The 27,148-nt window shown below is 50.9% G+C and overlaps 1 protein-coding gene and 1 long non-coding RNA gene across 3 annotated transcripts; one reads left to right on the top strand and one right to left on the bottom strand.

Moving 5' to 3' along the window:
* The first annotated feature begins 1,289 nt into the window (after positions 1 to 1,289).
* On the top strand, positions 1,290 to 25,528 carry Hil (peptidase hillarin). Of its 2 annotated transcripts, none has more exons than XM_025301797.1 (12): positions 1,290 to 1,629; positions 7,052 to 7,553; positions 13,359 to 13,611; positions 18,025 to 18,141; positions 18,281 to 18,453; positions 19,161 to 19,404; positions 19,980 to 20,206; positions 20,570 to 20,791; positions 21,280 to 21,429; positions 22,063 to 22,252; positions 22,554 to 22,811; positions 23,380 to 25,528. In XM_025301797.1, the coding sequence occupies exons 2-12, from the start codon at positions 7,210 to 7,212 to the stop codon at positions 23,689 to 23,691; spliced, it is 2,490 nt and encodes an 829-aa protein (XP_025157582.1). In that variant the 5' UTR covers positions 1,290 to 1,629; positions 7,052 to 7,209; the 3' UTR covers positions 23,692 to 25,528. The 2 variants fall into 2 exon arrangements, with proteins under 2 accessions (XP_025157582.1, XP_011145258.1); XM_011146956.3 differs by having other exon boundaries at positions 1,292 to 1,629; positions 13,326 to 13,611.
* On the bottom strand, positions 9,143 to 26,349 carry LOC109504157 (uncharacterized). Its single transcript, XR_002162891.2, has 4 exons — positions 26,248 to 26,349; positions 10,493 to 10,722; positions 10,283 to 10,325; positions 9,143 to 9,635 (listed from the first exon to the last, which is right to left on the bottom strand). It is a non-coding gene; the product is annotated as an uncharacterized LOC109504157 (long non-coding RNA).
* Between the last annotated feature and the right edge of the window lie 799 nt (positions 26,350 to 27,148).

Here is a 27,148-nt window from a genome sequence, read left to right as displayed (position 1 = left end):
CGTGTCGTAACTCGTCCTTGTATCCGCGTATCTATATCGACGTCGGATCACGGTGTGCTGTGTCATTACACCGAGTCATTACACGCGCGTTTATGGCATAACTGCGAAGCGATTCGCGTCAAGCGGATTAACGATGGAGTTATCGTCAGGCTCTCTCAGGAATATCACAATTCATCATCGATCGCTCGCTCGCTCGCTCTTCGAATCCGCTCTCCCGCGCGGCTTACTTTCCTCGACCAGCGTACCCTCCAGCCAGTTTCTACGTCTGCGAATAAAAGGTGCCTCGGTCGCAATGGCGCTTGTCTTATTACCCGCACGACTGAACGTCGTGCGTTGCGTTGAAGTCTGCGTTGCGGAAGCTCTCCCGTTTTTCCTCATCGCCGAATTCCGCTCAGGTGCAGCGAATTCGATCGACGACTCGCTCGAGTCTGCGAATCTGCAGTACACAGAGAGCGTCCGCAGCTACGCAGACCAGACTTCCGGTTCCGGATCTTTGAGAAGAAACAGATATTCGTCTCTCTCACTGAGAGAGGAGAGAGTCTCTCTCTCTCTCTCTCTCTCTCTCCTCTCTCTCAGTCGGGTCTCGAGCAACAAGTTCGCGCGCCTTCGCCTTCAGCGGGCCCAGGTCCTCGCCAGGTGAGCGCGCACGAGAGAGTGACCGTTACGGGCAGGTAGGACACATCGGTTCTCCAGGCGTAGCGCCACCTGCGCGATCCATCGGCGGTGCCTCAAAATGGCCGTTCCTCTCACCTCAGACCTTCCCGGAACGTCGTCGGAGGCAGGTGGCGATATTCAGGTTCGATCCGAGTCGCGCGGGGCCGCCTCGCTCGGTGCCGAGACCTCATTCCAGGTGGCGGACAGCCGAAAGCGTGTCAGAGACGTTCGTGCGCGCCGACTGGAAGGTCGAAAGTGGCGTCGTGCATAAATCCGGTGGAGCAGCCGGCGGAATAGTCGCGAGGATACGCGACGATCGACGTATATCCATCAGCCGAGGCGGATCGCCGTGCGATCCGTCCGCGGCCGTTCTCGATCCGAGCGATCGATACGTAACACGTCGAGGCGACGATCGCTGGGAAACAGGTGGAACCGCGACGGTGGTTCGTCCGTCCGTCCGTCCGTCCGTCATCCTCCCCGTCCTCCTCCCCGTCCTCCTCTTCTTCCTCCTCCTCCTCCTGCTGTTCTTCCTCCGTCTCTCTTCCCCGTGCTCCCTCTTCGCGTTCCTCGTCCTCACGGTCGCTCGTCAATCGCGTACACACGAGCGCGCGAGCGAGCGAGCGAGCGCGCGCGCGGCTCGCGAAACGGAGCGAGGCGTTCGCGCTGGTGATTTCGATGCGCGGTGCAGAAATCAGCGGAAGACCGGGAGAACCGTGAGGATACCGCACACACACACGGGTCGTGCGCGCGCGCGCGCGCGTCGTCGTCGGGTCACCGCCGAGTGCGCTCTCGAGGCTCGGATCGCAACGGATTGCCTCCTTTTCCTGCCGTGGGCCAGCTGGCGATTCTGCGAGGAATCCGGACGAGTCGGTCTGCGCTGAAAGACAGACGGAGCGAGAGACATGCCCGGCAGCCACGACGGAAGCAGCCACCGGGACCGCTCGCGGACGACGCCGAGGCGAGGATTATGAGGACGTATGTATATCCTACGCTCGGCGCTCAGCGAGCGCTCGCAGGAGCGGCTCGGTCGTCGTCGCTCGGTACTCGCGACGTATTCGCGATTTCGAGAAACGACGCCGCTCCACTTTCGGACGCGGAGCCGGAATCGGCGTATCGAGCGCTAGTCGACGCGGCGAAATTTCACACAGGCGAGTGTGCGAGTGTGCCACCGCGCCGGTAGCCGCTGCTCGACGACGCGATTTGTGGTCAGTATAGTTGTCTCACGTCTTCTCTCACGGTGTGTCTGTGCGCGACTTCGCGGTGACTCGATGACCTTTCTCGGTGCACCCGTTCGCGTGTCGTTTGGTCGGCTCGCGCGGACTAGGAGAGCGCCTTCGGCGAAGGCGAGTTCTCGCGGACTTTCGCGAATGACTGGGAAAATCGTCTGGATGAGAGAGAGAGAGAGAGAGAGACAGAGAGGAGCGAGTTCCATCGTCTGTTCGATATTCACCTCCGACGCGTGGCCGTGCGAAATACGCCTTGAGGGCTCGTGAGAATATCGCGGGACCGGAATTGGGACACGTGTACGAACCGTCTCAATGGGCGTATCGTCACGTTTATTCGCGCTGTGCGGCCGAGCGTGCACCTCGACATCGGAATGTCTGCGTCGCCGTCGAGTGTCTCGCGTTAATTCCGCGAGTAACATCGGCGGAACGAACAATCAAAAGGACTCCGGTCGCCTTGCCAAGACAGACGGTCGGTGCGTCGATCGAAAGAACAGTTAACGACTTCGCCAACGTCGGTCAAGGGTCGCCTACTTTAACGGATTCTTTACCTCATTAGTTTTCGAGTTAATAGACGATTCGCTAAGAGCGAGTCTCAGTGGTATATATATCGTTCGGTAATCTCACGTCGGTTACGTCATTTGGCGCGAGCGATGACGTCGTTTCCCTTTTCTCTAAAAATAGATTCGCGGAAGTTACTTTCGTACCGCATTCCTCCGTACAGTACGCAACACGCCTTGTCGAGCTAGACGAGATTCGCACTTTTTCCTGCCGTCTTCTCAACGACACGTCCGCCGCGTCGCGCCGCGGAGATTACCCGTCGCGAAATCCGCGACGTCGCGACATCGCGCAATTTTTCCCGTCTCGCTCGCGAGGCGCGAATTCCCGTTAGCTCGTTGTGTTGTTTTCGCGAGACGTCGTCGTCAGTAGATGCTTGTCCGAATCGAGAGTCTCGCTCGCGCGCGCGCTCGCGCGCGCGCACGGCCGCATTCTCCGCGATTTACTTCATAATAAAGTTTCTCGTGCCTCGCGGCGTGCGTGACACGGGCGGGACGCGTGCGCTCGTGGTGGGACCGCGTGTAGCGGCGGGCATGAATACCTAGGAGAAGGTGGGCCGGAATGGGGACACACCGGGCATTCGAATGGGCATTATCGCGCGATGAACGACACGAGGAATGCTGTAAATAATTTTCATGTGCGCCCGACGCGCCGTCCAAGTTCCGACGCGTCTCGTCTCTCCGCTTCCACCTTACTTTCCGAAAACCGCCGCTTTCTTCCTCCTCCTCCTTCTCCTCCTGCTCCTCCTCCCCTATGCCTTTTCTTTTTCTTTTTCTTCTTACGGTCTCTCGTCTCGTCTCCGCTCGAATCGGCTCATTATGGCCGAGGCGGACTTATCGGCGCGCGAAGGAGCGCTCGTCCGAAGCGCGTAGGTGCGATTACGCAGGACTTTTTGTAACGAGCGACGCGATAAATGACGCGTCGCTCTCCTGGCCGCCGAATCGCCGGAAGAACGCGCGCGATTTATACGGAAGGGAGCAACGCACCATTACGCGAGCGTCCACGCACACGGGCAACGACGCTGCGACTCCGCTCGCGGGACCCCGCGGTTATGTAATTCGCCATAATCGTGCCGCTTCGATCGCATACCACGGAGAGACTCACTCGCGCCGTTCGCGGCGTAGGCAAATCGCCGCGTATTCTCCTCGCGAAGAGGCGTCGCTCGCGCCGATCAGGTGCGCACCTGAATATGCAACGATGTGTCGGGAATCGAATCGCGGGGAGAACCTAAGCCCGCCGCTCATCAATCAACCACTCATCGGAGAGGTTTTCCTGGATCCGAAGATCCTGGATAACGCGATGGAGATGACACGTCCATTTCCCCGTCCGTTATCGCCGTCCCGCTCTGGAGAGTCCTCGGCTTACACCGTCGGCTGCGGGGCTCCGAGGAGTCGACGGCCGCACCTGCGACCGCTTACGCAAAAGTCGCTCGCGACGGTGAAATTTACGAGGTTTTTACGATTTCCGCGCTTCGCCGGGCGCGCGCGCGCAGTTTAATGAGACGCGTTGAGGGTTTCCGTTACAACGCGCGCGCGCGCGCGCGCTCGACCGGACGAATACGCACTAATCGCGAACGGCATTCTGTCTTACGAAATGATCGCCGACTGAAAAATATAGCCCTCGAACGCGATGACGTATCGAAAATGCAGCCGACCGAGCGAGGGTCGATTTATCACATTCCATTAGCGGATAACAGGACCTGCACCTGCGCGATATCGCGCGCCACGCCGCGCCGCGCCGCGCCGCGCCGCGCGCGCGGAACATTGTTAGCGCTATCAGCCGCGCTTACGTCATAATCAATACTACGCGTTATTAATTTCATTGCCAGCGGTGATCGACGCAGACGCGATTATCCATGGCGCGATGGTAGCGAGTATAGTCATTAACTCGTCGATGGAACGCTGTAGTTAGACACGGGAGGTAACAGTCGCTCGGCTCCACGCCGAGCGTACGGCGGGGGGGAGGGGGAGGGCGAGAGGTGCGGGTAACTTAATATGCGAAAAGTAATAAAACACGCGGGGGAGCTACCGATGTGTATCGCTCGCGGTGAAATTGACCTCGACCGACGGAGAGAAAATTCACGTCGAAAGAATCGGAGGAACGCTCGACGTTGCACACGTCGTCGCTCGCGGTGTCCAGTCGTCTGCCGTCGATCATTGCGAGCATCCGGATAGAATAAATCTCTGACATAATTGCGGATACATGTGGTGTCTGCGGTGCTCCGGTGCGAGCGAGACTCGCCTGTGAACTCTGCGAAAATTCAATCGTGGGTTAACGAACTATCCCGGCGGCGAACAGGTCGTGCACACCGTGGCCTCATTTACAAAGAATTAGCTCATGCTCTCCCGCGATGCCGCGAGGGCCGCGATACGCGCGGCGACGCACGTACAAAATGCTTTCTCCCGATATGGCGGTGTGCACCTCGTGCTCGCTCTTCGGAAGAGGAACTTTCTGATACGTTCCATCGACATGCGACGACGACGCGGGGTCCGTCAGTCCGCGGAGCGATCACCTACGACCCGCGTCGGCCAGGAGGAAGAGAGACAGACAGAGAGAGAGAGAGAGAGAGAGAGAGAGAGAGAGAGAGAGAGAGAGAGAGAGAGAGAAAAGGAAAAAAGGAACCGTATATAACGAAGTGTCACGCACAAGCGCGAAAGCAAAAAAGGGGAACGACCTCGGCGATCGGCCGCGAAATACCTGATTCGTCGAGCGGGAAGAAGGAGAACGAGAGAGAACAGGCACGTGTCGTGTTCTACGAATGCATTGCTAATAGCGTGTCGCAAGTGCTATTGTTACGAACGTACGCCGTTACACGAAGAGCAAGCGAACGAACGAACGAACGAACGAACGAACGAACAAACGAACGAAACTCGCGAGCGGACGAACGCCGCGACGATTGAAAACCCGGCGATTTTCGCGACTTTGAAAAAATGCCCTTGCGCGTGTTTATCGTCGATCGTCGATCCGAACGCTCGCTCGGGACGCTGCTTGCCGGCGCGAGGGGAAAGTCGAGAAATTCCAATGTTAAGCGACGTTTATTTGGTCGCCGGTAGGCCGCAGTAACTAACGGTATTATAAGAATTTAGAAAGCATTGCAGACGGATAGATGCAAGAAAAGCAGTGCGTTCAGCTGATCCCGCAACCGGTGAAATACAAACCGTGTTTCCAGCGGGTACGATCTCTCGTGCGAAGGATCAACCGTCTCTCTCTCTCTCTTTCTCTCCGCCCGAGCCTCCCGATCTTTCGGGAAAAGTCGATTTTGTGTACGGTGCGGCAAACGGAACCGACACCCTCACGGACGGAAAATCCCGGCTTTCGTGCGATACTTAAGCACCTTCAATTTACGCTTACGTTGTATTTGCGGCTTTCTACTCGCATTTAACCGCGTACAGTCACGGGGCGCATGGCTCACGATATATAATTATTTGGGCCGGTACGCCGGGAAAGGGTGGTGGGAATAATCCGCGGAGGAGCACATTAACCGATCCACGAGTGTATTAGCGCGCCGAGGATCACGATAGAAACGCTATTAAGTGCTCGCGGTCGAACGATACGTGGGAAAATCTCGCCGACGTTACCACCACATAGGCATATCGCGGTCATTAGGGCTGTCGCAATCGCCTCTCTTTGGTCGCCCACTGCGCGAGCTATTGGCAAGGATTCGTTGCAAAATTTCGCAGGAAAGTGTCGGCGGCGGCTCGCGAGCGCACCTCCGCCCTTGTGTACACTGGACTGCGACACTCTTTCTCTCTCTCTCTCTCTCTCTCTTTCTCTCTCTCTCTCTCTCTCTCTCTCTCTCTCTCGGGACGTATCTTTCGGGCTCGTACACTAGAGTGATACCCACGAGAAGGTATTATCGACGAGATTAGAAATCTCTCGCGATGATCGACGCGCGATTCGGCCTCCCTGAAAAATGAAAGAAAGTTCCGGTTGTGTCGTGTCGAATTGGAGCGTAAAACTAACGCGAGTGCCATTACGTCGGTCGAGAAGTTTTCATAATTAGCGGTTGTAACTAATTGTTACGTATAATTCTTTCGTGAATCCGATTTCCACCTTCGGGCACTCGCGTATTCATGTCCGGCGTTAGTGAGGAAGCTCATGAAACGGATACGAACGAGCTCGCGGAGGTGTCGCAAAATTATGCCAAACACGAAGCAACGAATTAAGAGCGTTAAAACCGAGGGATTTGATTTGCGATTACATTGCTCACATCGGACGGGATCTTTTCTATTTTACGCGCGCGCCTAATGAGATGAGGTGATGAGATAATAAAAATAGGAAAAGAGAGACTCAAAAGGGGAGAGAGAGAGAGAGAGAGAGAGAGGTGCCTATTTCAGACATCGAAATTTGCGCCGGTGGATTTTCATCCCCTCGTTGTAAAGCCGGAAATTAAAATTTAGAAATGAGTCAGAATCGGTCTTACGAAACTCTCCCGCAAAGAAAGTTCAAGGAGAGATCCAAAAAAGAAGCGGCTGTTACGCCCGCGAGTTATGCTCGTGTCGATCTCTGAACGCAGCCTCCAACAAAAGTGCACGGTTGCCGGTCTCGCATCGGCGTCGCCGGCCGCGGTGAGAGGTAATTTCTCTATTCCCTGATCGAGGCCTTTAATTTCCAAGGTCGCACGCATCGAGAGCGAAACGCTGCGCCGAGCGAGACTGTAGCGAGCGGTGATCGGGAGCGGAGCCGGAGGAAGATCCGGTGCGGCGAAGAACGACGACACACGCACGCACACACACACATACACACACACGGCTAGGCCAGGCGGCGAAACACCATGTACCGGCCGAACTTCTACGAGAGCACGTGTCTGAGGTGCGCTCAGACCGTCTACCAGGTCGACAGGGTGGGCCCCTTGAAGGACTTCACGTTCTTCCACGCGGGCTGCTTCAAGTGCGCGATCTGCGGCACCAAACTCACCCTGAAGACCTACTACAACAATCAGCACACCATCAACGACAAAGAGGTGTACTGCAGCAGCCACGTGCCGAAACCCGGGCCCGGGACCTTGGACGGGTCCAGCGTGGGCATCAGGAGTGCTCTCAATGTGCCCAGGAGCGGTTACGTCAACGAGCAAATCAGGGCGGGCGGCGCGTCGCCACGTGGAGTCTACCCACCTTGGTGAGTGATTGCGTTTTCTATCTAAGCGGAGAGGCGACGCACTCTCCGCTTGTTAACACACACTTGCGTGGGATCCGTAATACCCCGGCGATAACGTAATCGCGCATAAGGATCTAAGGATCATGGGCGCGACGTTGACAGTTCGCTTGCAAAGATTGTTAAATCGACTGAACGAAATCCATACGCCAACGGTCGGCTGTAGGGTGTCGTTTGATCCGAACTTGATAAAATGTTGTCGTCACTGTCGATTGAGCCGGTACATGTCAGCCTAGCAGAATACCGAGACTATTGGAGTCAATGGGCGTGAACGGCAGAGGGTTAAAGGTCATTTTGCAGCGCCATTCTGCGAGAACAAACGCAACGACTCGAACGTGTTGCTTTTTCTTTCCGTAAATAGCGCGAGAGTCGTTGGAGCTTACGGAATGTCGCATTGATTTGAATATGTAAGCGTTATCAGGTGAGCTCGTTTGAATGGCGAATGAGGGCCGAGGACGCGATTTCCCGATATTAAAGAGCAGCGATCGTCTCGCTTCATCTCGCGACAAGCGCCAAGCGCGTTTTCCGCGCATCGGCCGTATTCCGATCGCTCTCGACCTAAAATCGAATCGTCCTTCTCGACGCGACGAGTTTCGCGAAAACGTTTTCTACGCTGTGTTTTCTCGCTGAGCTTTCTTCTGCGTGAAAACACAAACGTACAATCGCCGGGATTTTAATGTCGGTATTACGACGCCGGGGATATACCGATGGCACGCTCGGCAGAATTTACGTCTAATTTCACCACTTTCCCTCCGTTGTCGATCGAGATCGAACGCTGCTGGAAATAATTGCCTGACTTCTCGAAATCGGGTTTCACGAGGAACGCCGGTGGAGGTAAAGTGCCTGCGCGCGCGCACGAGCGCGAGCACGCGCACGGCAAAAGTCTTCGTGCGAGCTGTCGATATTATTTTGGGCTGAGTAATCTTGGATGACCGCGGTAGTAATACTTTATCTCTAATTCACAGCATCGTCGCGATCGACCGCGCGGCCATGCTCTATTGCCATGCGCTACGCGAGATCAACAACTGAAAAATTTAAAGACTGCCATCGCGCGTGCTGGAGTATCTCTTTAAAATTAACAACATAACGGAAACAATTAATGGCGGATGTCGCTTCATTTGTAAATGTTCGCTTTTCGTAGTCTAAGTTTTTTCGCCACTTGTCCTGATAGTCACATAAATTCTTTTTTTTATGTACGCGTACGTATAGGTACTTTTTTGCCAAAAATGTCGAAACGTGGACAATATCGTAAGAATGGTTTCACTCTTCATTTTACATTTTAACGGGACTTCATTGAGACGATATCGAGACGATACGAAAATTAATCTGTCGACGGCAGCTCGGATTTTGCGAAAATTATTAGTCACGCACGCGCATTCTTTGGCTCCGTGTCATCTCATGGAGACTTCTCCTCCGCATTACTACACACTTCGCTCGTCCTCGTTATGTAAGACGACTACGTTGGCCTTAATCCGACAACGTCTGGGATGAAGTCCGAGTCGCTGACGGTATTGTGTGCGAACGCTGCACTTGGTCTTTAACCTGAATGCCAATGAGCGCTCGAGCTCGTTTCTGCAGCAACGGTGACCGTATTAAGTTGTCGCGACAGTTTCGTTAGACTTTATGGCTGCGCTCGAAAGAATGTCCTCGGCGGCGGAATCAAAAAGGAACAAAAGCGGATATGAAAGGACGAAACGAAAAAGGGAAAAGAGAAACGTGGAGACAAAGAGCGTGTTAAAGTTTACGCTATTTTTGTGCTAAACTGGACGATACAAACGCGCATGCCATTAATTTTAAAATCTTCTCGGCGTACTCTTTCGTGCTCTTTGTGTGTCGCTTTTCGTGCGATGACTTTCCCTATCGGTAATCAATGCGATTTAGTCTACGCAACATGCACTACGTAACGCTGCTTTTTGAACGTTTAAATTGTACACTCATCATTATGCATGGATATTCTGCGACATTCCAAGCAGCCGTCCACCAGAATTCCAGCTTTTCCCCATCCAGCAATCTCCAGTCGTAGCCTTCCATATCAGTCGCATTTCACTGCGCAATATTATTCGCGGGAATTTTAACAAATTGTTTCAAGAAAACGGTGTTCAACGACTTAAGGCAAAATATTATGCTAAATTCCAACGTTTCAGAAATATACTCGAGAGCCGCGAATCGGAAATCACGGTACTTTCGACGAGGTCGAGAAAGAAAAAAGATATTTTGTTTCAAGGACGTTATTTTTGTTATTTATAAAAAAAAAACGAGGTTTTTGTTATGCAGAAATTCTAACTTCATTCTTTGAAATTAAATTCTGACTTTAATCGAAATAACGTAAAATTCGTTTCGTGTGAAAAAGTTTACGAAATTGGCAACCGTTAGCAAAATAAGTAATCGCGAATTCTACGCGTGGTGGCGCAATTTTAATGCGCGGTAATTTTTGGTGACGAAACATTGGTGACGGAAAAATGTTTCCAAAAGAACAAAAACTCTATACTGAGAGGAGTTTCCAAAACAACGAAAGAAATATGGTTAATGTCGAGAATGACTATAATTTGTGAGAAATTCATCATTTTCTTCTCTCAATATTTATATAAAAATCTATCGACAATCTGAGCTAAAATCGCATTGATTTTTCTACAAATTTCATCCACCACCTTAAATTTTTGTTTCCGTTTTTTGGTTTGGTTTTTCTGACTCACCGAAATACCAGGAACTCAGAATCGGCCACGTTCTGCTACAAATCTGAAAATGCAGCAAAAAATGCAGCATCGCCAATTAGAGTGCGAGTCGATGACTTAATGAGTGAAGCGTTAAACTTTTGCGATCGTTGCAACTCAATAGTTTTCACTTGGACAATCATGTCCCAGTTTTTCGATCGCAAAGAACTAAATGCAAGTCTATGAACCTACCTTCGAGCCAATTCTGCTAGGCCTGAACCGGATCCCTCGGTACAACATCCGCAATCATCCGTGAGGCCACAGGCTTCGCCAGATCAACAAAAAGCCAGAGAAACAAAAACCAAGTTTTCTGGGTCCGTCGCATCGTTAGGATTTTTCCAACTCGGCGTCTCAACGTTAGAAGTGAACATTACTTCAGCGTTTAGTATCTGCGAACGCAAGCACCGGATTTGCGATATATCCTGTAACAGCAATACTATGGATTACAAAAGAGATAAAACGGATAAAACGCGGATAAAAGAGATAAAACAGTTGATAGATAGACGGATAGCAACACGGCACACACTACTGGCTCATCTTTCCTCTGTGCATGAAAATGACGCATCGTTCTGTCTGAAATGTCTCGCGCGCGTTTCACTATTTTTGCTACCTTTCTTCTTTCGGCTGTTACACAATTACACCGTTGAACGAAGACGCCTCGAGATATAATGATACGTTTACCATGCAGTTTACGTATGCAGTTTCCCGTAATACTTTGTGTGATAAAATTCTACGTCGTTTTTCTACGTCGATATCCACGGATAAGTCGCGCGAGTCGTCAGGTTCGATAATTCGATTAAGCAAACATTGCGTCGCGTTCGCGTCGGGATTGTCAAGCGACCAGAGGGATGTGCGCGTGTTTTCAAGAAGCAAGCAATAGTTGAATCTACAACGTGTAACACAAGCGTCGGTATAAATGATTCTGCAAGGAACTACACCAGAGCGTGGCTATCAGCAGCGCCGATCTGACTGCAATGTGTCGGTAGAGTATTAAGAAATCGCGATCGCGAGCTTCGATAATTTGATTGAGTAAACACCGCGGTGTCGCCGTTTGCATCGCCGTAGCTCTGTCGCTTCGCACGACAATCCGTAAAGGCCGTAAATCGCGAATCACCGCGAGTTCCGTTCCCGTTCGCCGTAGAGTCGCGCGTGTACGTTACGCACGTGCGTACATATCGGTGTTGCGTAAAGTTGCGTCGTCGTGAATGCGTGCCGTCTCTCTCTGCCCCGCGCAGTCTCCTTCTTCCTCGCAGATTTATCGGAATCCCTCAGAATTATCGGCATCTCGATCGCGCGCATGTTTGAACCTTCCCCCCGAGGTGCAACCTCATCTCACGCACACGCGTACGCACGCGTTTTGTATGCCTTTTTATGGCCGCCGCCTCGCAAAAGTCGTACGCTCGCGCCTACATATGCGCGTGTGCGTTGCGTGAAGAGTTTCGTGTTGGCGGCACGACGTGGCTTTCTTTCGGGTCCTCGTTGCTCAACTTTCAAATTTGTTCCGTTTTTTTTTCTTCTTCCGAATCGAAATCACGCGGAGATATTTGTGGCGCCGGGATGTCCCGTAGTTTAGTGTGTATCTAATTGTCCCAAATGAATAATTAATGTACAAAGTCTAAGTCTAAAAAAGGTCAGAGAAACTGGCCGAGAAAAAAATGATCTCGAAATAATGAATCGTTCTGCCATCAGCATGACTTACTTCCTGAGATCTTCCCCGTTGCTTCACTTTCGAATTTATTCTCTCTCCTATTCCGCGATCGAAATTACGCGAATTTTCGTCATATCAACCCTCCACAACAGGGAAATTGCTCTTCGGGGTTGCTCGCTCGTCCGCTCGCTCTCCCAACTATTATCGATTCGCCGACCCGGCGAGTCTCACATTGTTTCTTGTATATAACTGGCTTTTGCGAGCCTCTACAACCGCTGATTCGAGGATCACACGGGAGAGAGAGGACGAAAGATCGAGTGGGAGAGAGAGAGAGAGAGAGAAAGAGAGAGAGAGACAGAGAGGGAGAGAGAGAGAGAGAGAGAGAGAGAGAGAGAGAGAGAGAGAGAGAGAGAGAGAGAGAGAGAGAGAGAGAGAGAGAGAGAGAGAGAGAGAGACAGAGAGGGAGAGGGAACGTAGGCTCCGTCGCAAGTGAATGAACCCGGGAGAACGAGTGAGAGGTGTAACACATTCATTTAAGCGATATACTAAATTCTCACAGCCGCGGCGGTATACAAGCTATGTCTCTCGTCGCGGTGAGAGATTCTTTTTTCCTCCTTTTTTCTCTCTCTCTCTCTTCCTTCCTTCTTACCGCCGCTCGTTGAACTTGAGCGCGACGCTGCTGCGACGTTAATTGCAACTCCGGCTTGCGTCGGAGTAATTGCGTCTATTATAGTTATCCGGAATTATAGGTCGAGCTCGCGCGTGCACGCGCGCGCGCTTGCTCGAGGGAGGAAAGGCAAGGGGCGGTCGGCGATTGTCGCGGATATGTGGGTTAACGTAATCTGCGGCGACGGCACCGACCCGGATACTTTTGCAATATCGTCTATCGTGTAACGAGCGACGTACGCGCTGGGATCAAGGACACCGCTTAGGTTCCGTCCGCTTTGACTTCGCTGTCGCCGATAAGTGGCGGCTTTAGACTCTCCGTCGTTAATTAAAACTCGGATCCGCGCGCGAAAGTTACAATGAAGTCGTCCGCGCGACCAGACACTCGTCGCGTCTCGTGTATTCCCTTTCTCGCGCGAGGCAGGAACACGGTGACGGAGAATCGTTTCTCCAACTTATTCCTCTTATGCATTTTCGAGATCGGGACTAGACGCAGGCAGATGTGTTCGAACGCGCTGATAAAGACGCCGCGCCGTTTCGAGGAATAATCGCGTCGGCTCGGTCTCTCTCTCTCTCTCTCTCTCTCTCTCTCTCTCTCTCTCTCTCTCTCTCTCTCTCTCTCTCTCTCTCTCTCTCTCTCTCTCTCTTGCGTGCGCTCGCGGGGGAATCCCTCGCCAACCCCTGAACACCCGTCGCATCCTTCTGTTGCAGTTACGATAATGTAGACTCGCCTAATTATGCCAGGCACCTGAACGGCCACGGGTCGCCGCCGGCAACGAACTCTTCGTCCCAGCGTGATTTCCACGGCGGCGGCGGCGGCGGCGGGGGCAGCGGCGGCGGCACTTCGTCGCCGTACAATCACAATTATTCAGGCGACGGCAGCTATCAGTACGGCAGGTTCGACGCGAGCGCCCTTCACATCGCCCATGCGCTCAAGCAGACCGAAATCCAGAAGGGCTACAGCAAGGCTCGCGAGAAACCCATCGATTTCTATCTGGTGAGTCACAATCAGCCGCGACCGTTGATGTAATCGCTCCGTCACGGTCGCCGCCGTATAAGGACGAGAGCGTTGCCTTGATACACCTATGAATCGCTCGCACCGGCGGCGTCCGGCGTTGACGACAACGGTCGAGCGCGATTTCCCGAAGAAGAAGCGCGGTTTTCCGTTTCCGACTGGGGTGCAAAGTCCATCCTGCCCCCGCACCCCACCACGGCAACGACCGAACTGCAGGTGCGACAGTAGCGGTCGCTTTCGCGCTCGACAACGCGCGGTGCGCCAGCCGGCAGACGATGTCTGGCACCGACGATGGGAGAGTCGTGTGAAAATAATCGTTAATTAATAACGCGAATTAGCAATGATAATTCTTCGAGTATATGGAGGAACGAACAATGGCGCGCGTGATAATTGACTTTTTGCGCTCGCGAGCGCAGCGCGCGTTCGCGGCCCGTCGGTTATTAGCTTCTTCCTGAAACAAGAGCGAGGGGCGGTACAGAGAACGCGGAAAGGGGGGAGAGTCCATTGTGTGCATGAGCGAAAATACGCACAATGGGTTGCCGGTTGGCTACTTCCGTAGTAATAAAATCAAGATCAATGGCGTTGCCGAGAAACACGTTGTCGTTCTTTTTCTTTCTTTCTTTCTTTCTCCCTCCGTCGGAATTCTCTCGCGAGATCTCGTCGCCAAAATCGCTCGCCGAGATGTTTGTTTAACGAGGCCGGGACTGCGATTCTGCGAGTTTCCGGCATTCCGTGCCACCCGCGGCGCGCGGTGACAGATCGTCGTCGGATGTCCTCGGAGGATCGTCCGCGAGGAATGCGGCGAGCCGTCGATTGCGAACGGACCTTACATGAAAATGAGATTATTGCTTTTCCCATCCGCGCCGGCGCGGCGGGGGGGGGGGAGGGTAATAAGGCCGACGAGCCGCTAGTCGCTCCACTATCGGCCGCGTTTTCTCTCGATGCACGAAAGCGCGTCCACCGCGTGCACCGACGTCGTGAACGCGCTTTGCACCAGCGGTTGCCATCATCGCCGTCGCCGTCGTTACGATCGATCCTTATTTATAGTTATCTCGCCGCGGTCGAGACGCCGGTCGGCCTATGTATGGCGTTACGCGAACGAAAGCGGCGTGGGCATCGCACGAGACGCGCGATTTCCCGCCTCCGAGTCCGTCTCTCGTCCTGCGAAAAGATTTCCGCGGTAGCGAGCCGCGATGCATTCTCCGCGGGTTCATTAAGCGACTACCGCGAGGCAATCTGCGATTTTTCTTTCTATCTCTCTGTCTCTCTCTCTCCCTCCCTCCCTCTCTCTCTCTCTCTCTCTCTCTCTCTCTATCTCTCTTTTCCCGGGACAGAATTATCGTCGGCGTGATTTATACGGTATTTCGTGTCGCGAAGGGTAGAGGCGGTTCTCGGGGGTTCTTCCTACGCTCGCATAGTATCGACGATGTAGTCGGACCAGCTCCAACCGCGTGCAGAGCTGCCCACACGCGCCGCCGATGATCAGATAATCGCTACGTGGCGGCGATAGTTTCCTTCTCACGCCGGCACCGCGACAATCACCGGCATTACGTTTAATTGGCGGAACAACGGGCCCCCGAGAATCCCAGGAACGATGGACGACGGGGGGACGTGTAACAGATCGTTGCACGTGACTGTGATCGAATGACCGGAATTACACCGACGTGTCGTGAGCCCCCTTTCAAGTTGAACGAATAAACGAACGAACGAACGAACGAACGAACGAACGAACGAACGAACGAGCGAACGAACGAGCGAACGAGCGAGGCAAAAATCGCACGAACAAACCGCGTCACGTGACGCGCATGATTACGGGATTCGGGATAAGCGGGAATTAGCGATGAACGCGATTAGCCACTTATTAATCCGACGCGGGCTTCCCCGTAAGAGAGAAGTTAAGCGGATTCTGCGGAGGATCGCTTAACACGGCGACCTTCTCGCAAGAGAGCTTGCTTAATAATGGAAAGAAGCTCGGCAAAAATGAGACTCAAAGAGCCTTTAATAATGATGCAGCGCGCATCCTTGATTCTTCCGGGACATTTTACACGGAAATGAAAAAATTATCATACATGTCAATATTCTCCGATAAAATTCTCGCTGACAGACGGATTCGTCGAGCTCGCTTGGATCTTCGCCGTTATTATCTCCCGAGGAAATGAAATCATAAATTTTCACGAACGTACGATCGACCGGCCGATCGACCGATTACAGACGCGACGAGATTTGCGCGAATTTCGTGACGGCTTCCTCAAGTGAATTAACTTTCCTTGCTGACGTGCGCGCGTGCGACTTCCTCGGGATGTGCAAACAATGTGACGCGGTGGTAGCTGCACGTTGTCTTTCACGGTTATTCAAATCGTTTCAAACCACGGAAGAACGCGCGTGTTCGCTCACACATCGTCGTCTTATTTCCCTTATACGGGAAACTACCGGCACGGGCAGGACGTACGCGCCCGTGTACACGCGAAGGAGAGAGAGAGAGAGAGAGAGAGAGAGAGAGAGAGAGAGAGAGAGAGAGAGAGAGAGAGAGAGAGAGAGAGAGAGAGAGAGAGAGAGAGAGAGTGAGGAAGAGGGAAGAGGAGAGAACTAGCTTTACATTTGCAGGAACATGAGGCGGCAGCAGCAGCGGCGGCGGTGGCGGAGGGGAAGTACAATTATTTCCGCTTGCGGTACTTCTGCACTTGATGGCTAATTAGAGAATCGTTGCCGGGCCGCGGAAAGAGCCGGCGGGGATAGCGCGTGCGCGTATCTCGCCGTCTCTCACGCGCCTTCGCGCGTAAACGCTTAGGGAAAATTAATCCGTTAAAGGCTGTTGTGTCCTATTTTCCTTGGAATGAACTCTAAACGGCAAACAAATCTCACCAACTCGAGAGAGAGAGAGAGAGAGAGGGGGAAGAGAGAAAGCGTTCTCTCTCTCTCTTTCTCTCTTTCCCTCGCTTCTAAAATTCATGGGTACGTCGCGCGACTTGCATTTTGAAAAAAAAAGAAAAAAATGATATTCTGCGGATGCAACTTTGGTCTGTTTTTAATGTAACGCAACTCGAAACGGTAAAACGTGATAAGAGAAAAACAACGCCTCGGATTACGTACATACTGAACCGTGGAATTTCGCTGGTCCTCGTTCTGGAAGATGTCGCGGGCAGGTTTTTTCGCAAGAGAGGAAAAAGGAGTCGTGCGCGTAATTTTCATCTCTTACGTTCGCTCTCCCATCTGAGAAATCCGCGAGGCGCGTCTTTTTCTTAGCAGTTACCGGTGACGCGAGACACTCGCCGATAATATCTGTTTCTTCGTTGTTAGATCCAGCGTGTGTGCCCATTCAAATTGCACACACCTATCGTACATTCCGTTCGCGCAATTGCGGCACGAGACTCGCCGACTTCCGTACATTCGCGCGAAATAAATAATGTAACGCGTCGTCCGTTCCGAAAGCTACGAGGGGATAAAGATCTCGCAAGGACGCGTCGTATGCTGTTTGTAACGCGTACACCAACTATTTGCGCGCTGTCGCAAAGCACCGGGGAGGCATTGCGGAAATTGTATCGAAGAAATCCCGTTTCCGTGGCTCTTCAAAAGGACATTCTTGCGCGTTTCTCTCTTCGATAATGTATTTTTCACCGTCCATATTTTCACTGCATTAATATTTTCGCGCGACGCGACGACGCGACGACGACGGTACAAGTCGCGCGCGAGAGAAGACACAACATACAATTTTTTTAGATATACACCGGAAGGGAGGATTAGTTCACTTTTGTCGGCGAGTCGTCGTTTAGCCGAGGAGACTCTTGGAAACGAATGAAAGCGGCAACGCGACGTGAAAGTAAATTATACAAAAAGTGGAGTACACCTCTCCGAGGCCGACGCTGCGGGCGCTTTAAGAAATAGAAACGTTCCATTGCGTCCGACCGTGTTCGCGACGCGAGCTCCGCCTTCCTCTTGCGATTAGCGGAATGTCCTCCCGGTACACGTAACGACCGTTTAATCTTTAATTGATCACGCGGTGACAGCGCGGCTACCTTTTGCAATTATGCATAGGAAATAATAAGTGCAATGTTACGTTTGAATTCCGCGGGTAAACGGCGTCAGAAGTACGCCGCACATTGTTACATTGAAATTGCAAAATTACACGGTTGAAATAAAAAGGAAAAGGCAACGTTATTTTATTATAATCGTATTACTGCAATAATATTTTGAACGTTCCGATTCTCTCTTTCTCCCTCTTTATCAATACACCCCACGATTTCTTTTCTTTTCTTTTCAATGTTTTGAAGAAGAGTGTTGTCAACTTTGTCGCTCATTATTCAGTTGACGCTCTCGATGAAGCGTCACCAAGCCAGGCATACGAATATGCAGTTCGACTTACGACTCTCTCTTTCTCTTTTGTCGACGCCGCATTAGGATCGCGATGAGCAGACGCGTCTCGAGATGAAGCATCGGAAGGAGGAGGATGACTTGTACCGGAAGTTTGCTCACCACCGCGAGGAAGAGGACAGACGGATCCGCGAGGAGTTTCGGGTAAGTAATCGGAATTTGTCACTAACGGAAAAGATTAAATCGGCATCGGCACTAGCGGCCGCGGATTTGTCATCAATCAGTCCCGCGTATATATACACACATGCGCACACGTGTGAGTATTTGTGTGTACTTTGAAAAGGACGAATGGGAGAAGGAGCTGGAGCAATTGTCGGCGAGATGGGAACGGGAAAAAGGCGGAAGAGTGCGTACCCAACAATTTCAGCAGGAGAAGGAGGACCTGGAGAAGAACATGACTCTACGCAGGGACAAGAAGAAGGAGAGTCTCACGCGCAAGATGCTGGAACACGAACGGTATTTATTGTACAATTAACGCGCGATCCCGCCATCTCGTCTTTAAGCCTCGGACGCAGTCGGGCGCGACGTGTAATTTTTTCGAAGAACGGTCGCGCGCGGCCGTTTGTTGCGAATATGTAACTTCAAGCAAAGCAACGTACAATAATCGCAGAGAGAGAGAGAGAGAGAGAGAGAGAGAGAGAGTTGACGAGGAGGTGAGACGAGATCGATGGTGATGCCGGCGGTGCCTCGGTCGAAAATGAATTGTAAATTTACGTACGAACGTCGAATTCGACGTCGGGGCTTTTTCTCCCCGTAATTCGAGCGTGAATATTTTCGCGTGCAAAATCACTCGCGGGAATTGTTTATCTCGAGCTCGTGGGCGCACCCCCCTCCCCCCCGATATTCCCGACGTTTTTCACCGTGAGAAATAACTTTATATCGCGACGGCGGGATCACGTTAATATCGATTCCGCGCATTTTTCGCCGCGGAAGAATTTACGAAGGAATTACGCATGCAACGTTACGAGCCGCGGTAGTTTCGGCTTCATATTTTTCCTTTCTCCTCCCTCTCTCGCTCTCTCTCTCTCTCTCTCTCTCTCTCTCTCTCTCATTTTTTTTCGGACGATAAACAAGCTCGCGCGCACCGGCGATCTCGCGCGCTCGCCTGCAAGCCGGGGCTTTCACGTTAGCAAAGCTCCTCGTTACTCCCGATCAATTTATAGGGCGGCAACCGCCGCGCTGGTGGAGAAACAGAGCTCGGAGATGCTGGAGCTGATCAATGAGGCGAGGAGCGAATACATGCTCCAAGAGAGTTTATACCTCGACGAAGGAGACGGTTATGCTCAGGAAGCACCGCCCCCGCCTTATCCATCGCGCGCGCCACCCCCGCAGCCCCCGGCCCTCGCCAAGTATCACATCTACAATGATCCGTTGGAGTTCGCCGACATGGATCAGATAGCTATTTCGGTAAGCCCTTCACCATGGAATTCTTTCGGCGGCGGCGGCGGCGGCGGCGGCGAGTTTCTCTGCCGCGAGTCATCTCCGTCTCGTCGCCGAAACAGGATCTCGTCGCGTCGCGGCTCTCTATCGCGAGTACCTCGACTCTCTCGTCTCTCTATCATCGTTTCGCGTGGTTGTGCTAGAGCTTCCCGCCTCGCGTTGCCGTCTTTTACGATAATAATGTTCGAGTTTTCCCTCGCAGTCGCCCGCGCGCGATCGCCGTTCAATCTCGGTTTAATTGCGCGCGCACGGATTCGAGCGTGGATACACGCGACGCGACGGGATAAATTTCACAGGCCAAAGTAATCTGCCAAAGTTTTTATTCGCCACTTTTATTACGACGTTGCTCTCGCGTGTTTGGTTTCGCCGGCGACGTTGCTACGAGCACTGCTGCTCCTGCTGCCGCGGGAAAATCATGACCGTAAACTGCGCGCGACTACTCGCGATATGGAGCCGCGATATTCGCGTTTTATCAATGCCGCTTTCATAAGACACGCTTCGCTGATGCCCACTTATTTACGATATACCGATATCATTACTAGGTAGCCCAGGAAGATCAAAAAACCTTCACTGATTTAGTGCGGCAGTTGGTGAGCAGATGCGGCTCGGATATAGAAAAGGCGCGGACGATATTCCGATGGATCACCGTGAAAAATCTCAACACTATGCAGTTCGACGAGAACTTACGGGGTGACACTCCCATGGGTCTGTTGCGGGGCATTAAACACGGCACGGAGAGTTACCACGTTCTGTTCAAACGATTGTGCAGGTAACGTCGCTGCCGAGGACGATGCTCGCGACAAACGAAGCCACTTTTGCGCAACTGATCTCGTGTCGTAATCGAAAAGAGACGAGTGAAAGCTCCCGCTACACGGCAAAAGTCACATCTACTCGCGCGCCTGTCTGCGCGTTACGTTTAACGTGACGTCAGCAGTTTGACGGCGCAACAACGGCATAAGTTGGCCGCGTTTGTGCTTTCGAACGCGGCGAGCGAAAGTTTGCGATTTGGGGACCGAGCGACGCACTCGCGATGCGTCAAAGTCACTCAGGAGAGGGGGGGGATTGATTTCAAATCGAGCGTTTCGCGCCTCGTGAGAGTCGCCCGTTTAAATTGCGGCGTGTTCGTGTACAGTTACGCCGGCCTGCACTGCGTGGTCATCAAGGGTTACAGCAAATCGGCCGGCTACCAGCCGGGTGTTTGCTTCGAGGACAACCGATTCCGGAACAGTTGGAACGCCGTGTACGTGGCAGGTGCATGGCGATTCGTGCAGTGTAATTGGGGAGCGCGACATCTCGTCAATGCCAAAGAAGTTCCCCGTCCCGGTCAGGCGAAAGCCAAGAACGACAGTCTCAGGTACGACAAGTCGAGCGAGATCCACCCGCGCATTCACTCGAGCCGGAAGTTCTCCTCCTGCGCTCTCATCGGACTTCGATTTTCCGACGTTCGAAATTTAACACCCTCTCCGATACTCCGAACGATCGGACTGACCCACCCCTCTCTCCCGCGATTCCACTCAAACTACAACTTTCATTTGAAGCCGCGAACTAGGGCTTAAATTTTCATTTTTTCTTCTCCTTTTTTCGAGGCACTAAACCGTCCTTTAAACTTCCAAGTCGCCCGTTTATCGCTTATTTGCGGCGCGATGTGGAAACACGATCCCGAATAAAAATTAAACGCGTCGTAAACATCTAGAATCCGATGTGAGCGTTGCAAAAGTTTCAAGATCCAAAGCGGGAGCGAAACTTCGACTCGGGAAGTAGTCGCGATCACGTAACGCTTTTGCGTATCGCGCGACAAATGACAAACGGCCGTTCAATGTTACTGAGACGTTTCGCACCCAGGTACGAGTACGACGATCATTATTTCCTGACGGATCCACGGGAATTCATATACGAATTTTTCCCTCTGCAAGAGGACTGGCAGTTGCTGAAGCAACCGATTTCGCTCAAGGACTTTGAGGAGTTACCCTTCGTGCGATCTTTGTTCTTCAGGTGAGTCAACGTTTCTTCTCCCTTTTATTCGGAATATCAATCAATCAAACGAGATTCGATTTTACGGCTGTATCGCCGAAAGATAAGACAGAGATAGAAGGATAGAGCGGGAGCGGAAGAAACTTGACTTTCTCCTGTAGAGGCTCTTCCCAATTATATTATCTTGGTCATTAAAACCGATTAAAACGCTGATTAACGCGCTCGTTCGTTAATTATGAAGATTTTCATTCATGTGCGACAGCTTGAAATGCACAACAAGTTAATTATCTATCGAGACGCGCGCAGCGCGAAGCCATTGAGAGAGAGAGAGAGAGAGAGAGAGAGAGAGAGAGAGAGAGAGAGAGAGAGAGAGAGAGAGAGATGCAATTATATCTCGCGGATGAAGTGAGTCGGGGAGGAAGTATGTGCCTCTCCGTCGGCCCACCAACAATAAGTCGCCACGAAGAGAGAGAGAGAGAGAGAGAGAGAGAGAGAGAGAGAGAGAGAGAGAGAGAGAGAGAGAGAGAGAAGAGAGAGAGAGAGAGAGAGAGAGAGAGAGAGAGAGAGAGAGAGAGAGAGAGAGAGAGAGAGAGAGAGAGAGAGAGAGAGAGAGAGAGAGAGAGAATACCGTTCGGATAAATTCTGCGCTTACAGGTACGGTCTTTACTTTCCGGATACGAATACGAATGCCGTTATGTACACGGATTCCACCGGCGCTGCGACAGTGAGGATAGCGATGCCTGCGCATATGCAATCATCCCTTATCTTTCATTATAATCTCAAGTTTTACGACAACGACGGCGATGGTTACGACGGCGTGTCGCTCAAGCGTTTTGTCATGCAGGTAAATTGATAGTCCGCGTCTGCCGCGCGCACGGGACGATTTATCCCGTGCGTTCGCCCAAGTGGCACCGTCGGAGTGCTCAAATATCGCGAGAGACTAAGTTTCGAGATACGCGTAATTGAGTATTAAGCAACTCGTCAATGACAAGTCGCTTGTCTCAGAGCTGAACGTTTAGTCGCGAGAGAACTCTAACGGCGGCAAGTAGAATGCGAGAATAGAGCAGTAACACTGAAACAGCTTTTCTCCTCTATCGATCCGCTTCCGAATAGACCTCGCGAATTCCATCAGCGAATTCTTACAGTCGGTCGTGGGAAACATAGTCGCGTTCCGAGTCCACGCGCCGTGCTCGGGCGCCTTCCTCTTGGACATATTTGCCAATGCGGTGACGCCGAAGGAGTACTTGACCGGCGAGCCGATGAAGTTCAAGAGCGTGTGCAAATTCAAAATCGCGTGCGAAGAGCTGCAGACGGTGATGGTGCCATTGCCGGACTGCGCCAGCGGTGAATGGGGCCCCACCAAGGCGACCAGGTTATTCGGACTTATACCCATTACTCATCAGGTGAGTCAAAGATTAATTGTTTAGCTCGCAACGAGATCTTGCGACGAATTTGTCGCAAATATCGACGCGACAAGAATCGTTACAAGCGTTAGCGGGGTCTCGTCCGGAGAATCCCTTTCTTCAAATAAAATTCTAGACAACGAAGCTCAAAAACACGATTCTGAACAATCCCGCATAAAGTTTTGGGTCTTCGCGTCCACCGAATACAATGTTGTTGCTAAAGCAACGGAACTTGTTTCCAAAAATTTTACGCGCGACGGATGTCCCGCGTCGTTTCGATTCGCGATCGATTCTACGAATATATATTTCTCCTCCCTATTTCCATATTCCTTTGTAGAGAGTATAAAATAAAAAAAAGAAAAACAAAGAAAAAAATAAGCGGACAAAGAGATAGTCGGCAAAGATTGCCATAAAAAGGAAAGAGAGAGAGAGAGAGAGAGAGAGAGAAAAAGAGAGAGAGATGAAAAGAATCAAGCAGATGGATCAATCGACTTTATCACGTTTCGCCGCGCGGTGTCGAGGAGCGAGGGTGCTCGAGTTTTACAATCGCGGGATCTATCGATTTCAGGAGGCACTGGTGTTCGCGGGGCGCGAGCTGGAGATTCAATTTCGCATGTCGAGGCCGTTGACGGACTTCATGGCGACCCTGCACAAAAACGGCATCGAGGAGAAGCGCCTGTCCAAGTACGTGACGCATTCCATCGCCGACGACGACGTGGTCACCTTCTCCATAAGCTTCCCCGAGGAGGGCCAATACGGCTTGGACGTCTACACCAGAGAGTCCACGACCTCGACAGCCGTGCAGCATGACGTCACCGGCGAAAAGCATCTGCTCACGCACTGCTGCAAATATCTCATCAACTCCAGCAAGAGGAACTGAGAGGAGCTGTTCGTTGAGGCTTCTCTCGAGTAACTTTGCTCTTCCGCCTTATTCGTCGAAAATTTTTGCCGGTCGAACGAACGGCGAATCGTTACTATCAGGGCGCTCGTTAGGGAACGAAGTTGAGGAATCGCGTTCCTCTCGAGATCGTCGTCAGCGCTTTCAACGTCGGGACGTTGAAATATTCGTAGGACGATGACGCGGAACGTTATCGGGACGACGTTCGGAAGTTTTACGCCGACGATTTCGAGAATCGCAGGATCGTCGTCGTCGCCGTTGTACCGCAAACTCGTCCTGTCCTCACGGCGCCTCTGTTCCCGGGTAAGCGCGATCGGTCATTACTCGCCGTCGACGTTGTGTCGTGAATAGAAATATCGCGGAAGGCAGGCAGGCAGGCAGGCAGGCAGGCAGGCAGGCAGGCAGGAAGGAAGGGAGAAGAAAGGAAATCGGCCGAATGTAGCAAGTAGCGACGAAGACAATGGCGAGAGAGGCGCTTCGCGTCATTACTTAAGGACTACTTTTAGGTCGCGTGGATTAGACCGGCGCGGCACGCAATTTCGAGCTGACACGCTACCTCGAGTCTAACAATAGGCTTACGACCTGGAGATAACCGCTAATGTAAAACTAACTGCGCGTTTCCCGTCGCGGAGGAGACACCTCTCTCTCTCTCTCTCTCTCTCTCTCTCTCTCTCTCTCTCTCGCTCGCTCTTCGCCTCTCGAAGGGCTCGCGGACTGTCGCGACAGATAACGTCGCGCCCTCGTACACGATCGCGAGGCTCGACGCAATTTCTTTTTCAGGAACACACCAAGCCGGCATATCTTTCTTCAAGATATTTCGGAGAACGATCGTCGTTGCTTGCATATTATCCAGCAAGTGTTTTTCCATGTAACGATCCTTCCCCGCGGTCACGCTCTCCTTACGTAACGTATCGACTAAATTATTGCGATCCGCGAGATCACGGCGTAACGATTTCGTCATGAAGCTTTACTTTCACCGAGAGAGACGTTTATATTTATCGTTGACAATAATACCAGTACGTAGAATCACACCTATTATTATACATTCTCGCGATAAGACGCGGCAAACGTTCGTGTTAGGTCACATGTGACGCAAGTGCGCGCGCGTGTGAATCGTGAATATATATATATATATATAATATAAAGAAAAGTATATAATATATATATTTTTTTATATACGAAAGATGCTTCTGTATATAATGTACGTATGCGATCAAAATACAGCCTGAAAATATCGTTATCGGCAGAATGAGCATCGACTCATAGTAAGCTATATTTAAGCTCGCGAGGACAATCGATCGATTTGCTCGTGCTTTCCATCCGCCCGCGAGAGAGAACTTTACATATTTGTATCTTATCTTTTACTTTGCGGTAAGGATCGCGTGTCCGGACTGGAGAATTCACGAGTCTTGATTCGCGAATATCTGAATGAATTAATAATACGGGGAAATGTCATTTCAAATTGCTGCAGTTGAAATCGAGCGACCAAGGCTAATTAAGAATCAATTAAACATTGGAAATTAGCAGGACAAATTTAGGTCCGCTAAAATCGTGAAACTCTACGTTCATCGATAAATTAAATCGCAATCCTAAGAGGAAAGATCAGCTTAAAATAATAAAATAGATTTAGTTAATAAACGCGCCTAAATATCGATCGAAATTGGCACATTTTCGAGTCGTAAATGTCAAAGTGCAGGTGCTATATCTCATATTATTTCTTTATACTTATTTGCACGATCGAGTAGTAGTCATACGAGTATCTAGTAGTAGGATAGTATTCGCGTCAACGGCGATGCGAGCACACAAAAATGTTGTTTATAACAATTAAGATGAATATATATAGATTTGTTAATCATGTAATATTATTCCTCCCTCCCTTTCTTCCGTTATTAATTAAAATTTTAACAACTCTTAGAAGAAACTCCTACAGTCCTTCTTTATTATCTCAATGTAATAAGCATGACTCGAGCTTACGACGTCTACTTTGTTATCCATTAACGTTCATAAGTGTATGTAAATTAATTTTTTTATATTATATATAGTTACTTAATAAAAAATTGATATTCTTGTATAAAGATTTAATAAATTGATTTCCACGAAAGCATTTCCATTTACTTCGTCTCGGATGGACCCTAACAAAAACGACTTTCGAGGTACGTTGTATCAACAACAAAATTCCGTCCCAAACGTTTCCTCCTAAATGTTACTTGACCACATAACCCTTTTTAACACGTTGATTGTCGCGTTGATCGCCATCGAATGTACGAAAGTTCACTCGAAGTTCACTGAACTATCAAAGATACGATGAATGAATGTAACTCGAGACGTACACATCTTTTATTTTGTTTTATCGGCTATCTGTTGGCCACACAAAACCAATTATAGTAATAATTACGATTGATTGTACTTTACACGCAATTTAACGAGACGCGATAGCATCAAAATGCTAGTCATCGACGGTCGTTTCGGTCGTACTTTCAACGTGCTAAAAATGTACATATACAGAATATCTTCACGTGTTCAAGTTTATACACTTACAATATAATATCTTCCGGTATCTTGGAGCCCATCCTTAGGACTGGCAAGGACTAAAAATGCCAAAATTGCCCCTATTATTGCCGCACGCGATGTATAACCCGTTCAAGAGCACGCCAGAAAGATCGTTTGCGCGAGTCAGCGCGGCGAGTAAACCGCGACGGTGCAGCCATCTCTCGGTGCAAATAGTGAGTCAGGTAGCCGTATCTCAATAACGGTCTAACGCAGTCCAACATGTCGAGACGTGTTACGCGAGCTCCGTACTCGCTGCTGTATTTTCGCTTTTAGATGCATCTCCAAGGACGGTAAGGGCGAAAATAACTATCTAGAATAATTAATCTTTTCGGTACAATAAATATTTGTCACACGAAGCGCGCACACTGTAACGAAATGGCGAGAATATTGTTGCGCGAAATACACGAACGACTTCGTGTTATACGCCGCAATGCCAGAAAGCGCTGTCGACTCGTGTACTTATTCGTAGCTGAAAGCTTCATATGGAGAAATGGAAAACAGAAGAATACTGTCTGGGCAATTGAATATCACGATAAGCGTTTCGATTTGAAATACTCTCGCCGACGATCGTATAAGGTTAGGCGACAGCGTTCGCGAAATAAGTAGTCCCTTAATTGTGCAGCTAATCGAATATCGAGTACCATCGATCCTCGATGTGAATTATACAGTTCGTAGAGTTTCCGTTGATCGACCGGTTCTTATTTTAGAACGCGACTATCTCCGAACTTAATCTCAAATGCGAGATCCGAAGGTAACGACTTTTGCGAAGGACCGATCGCGTACATGCTCATTCTCATGACGGAATTACTCATTGAATCGTACAATCGCGGCTAATTGTTCTCATTGTGACGTAATGTGATCTCTCTTTTTTTCTCTCTCTTTCTCTCTC

Source organism: Harpegnathos saltator, unplaced genomic scaffold, assembly GCF_003227715.2.
Source record: "Harpegnathos saltator strain DR-91 unplaced genomic scaffold, Hsal_v8.6 scaffold45, whole genome shotgun sequence".
Classification (NCBI taxonomy): domain Eukaryota; kingdom Metazoa; phylum Arthropoda; class Insecta; order Hymenoptera; family Formicidae; genus Harpegnathos; species Harpegnathos saltator.
Note: the sequence above shows the minus strand (reverse complement) of the source record. Positions and strands in the feature narration are given on the sequence as shown.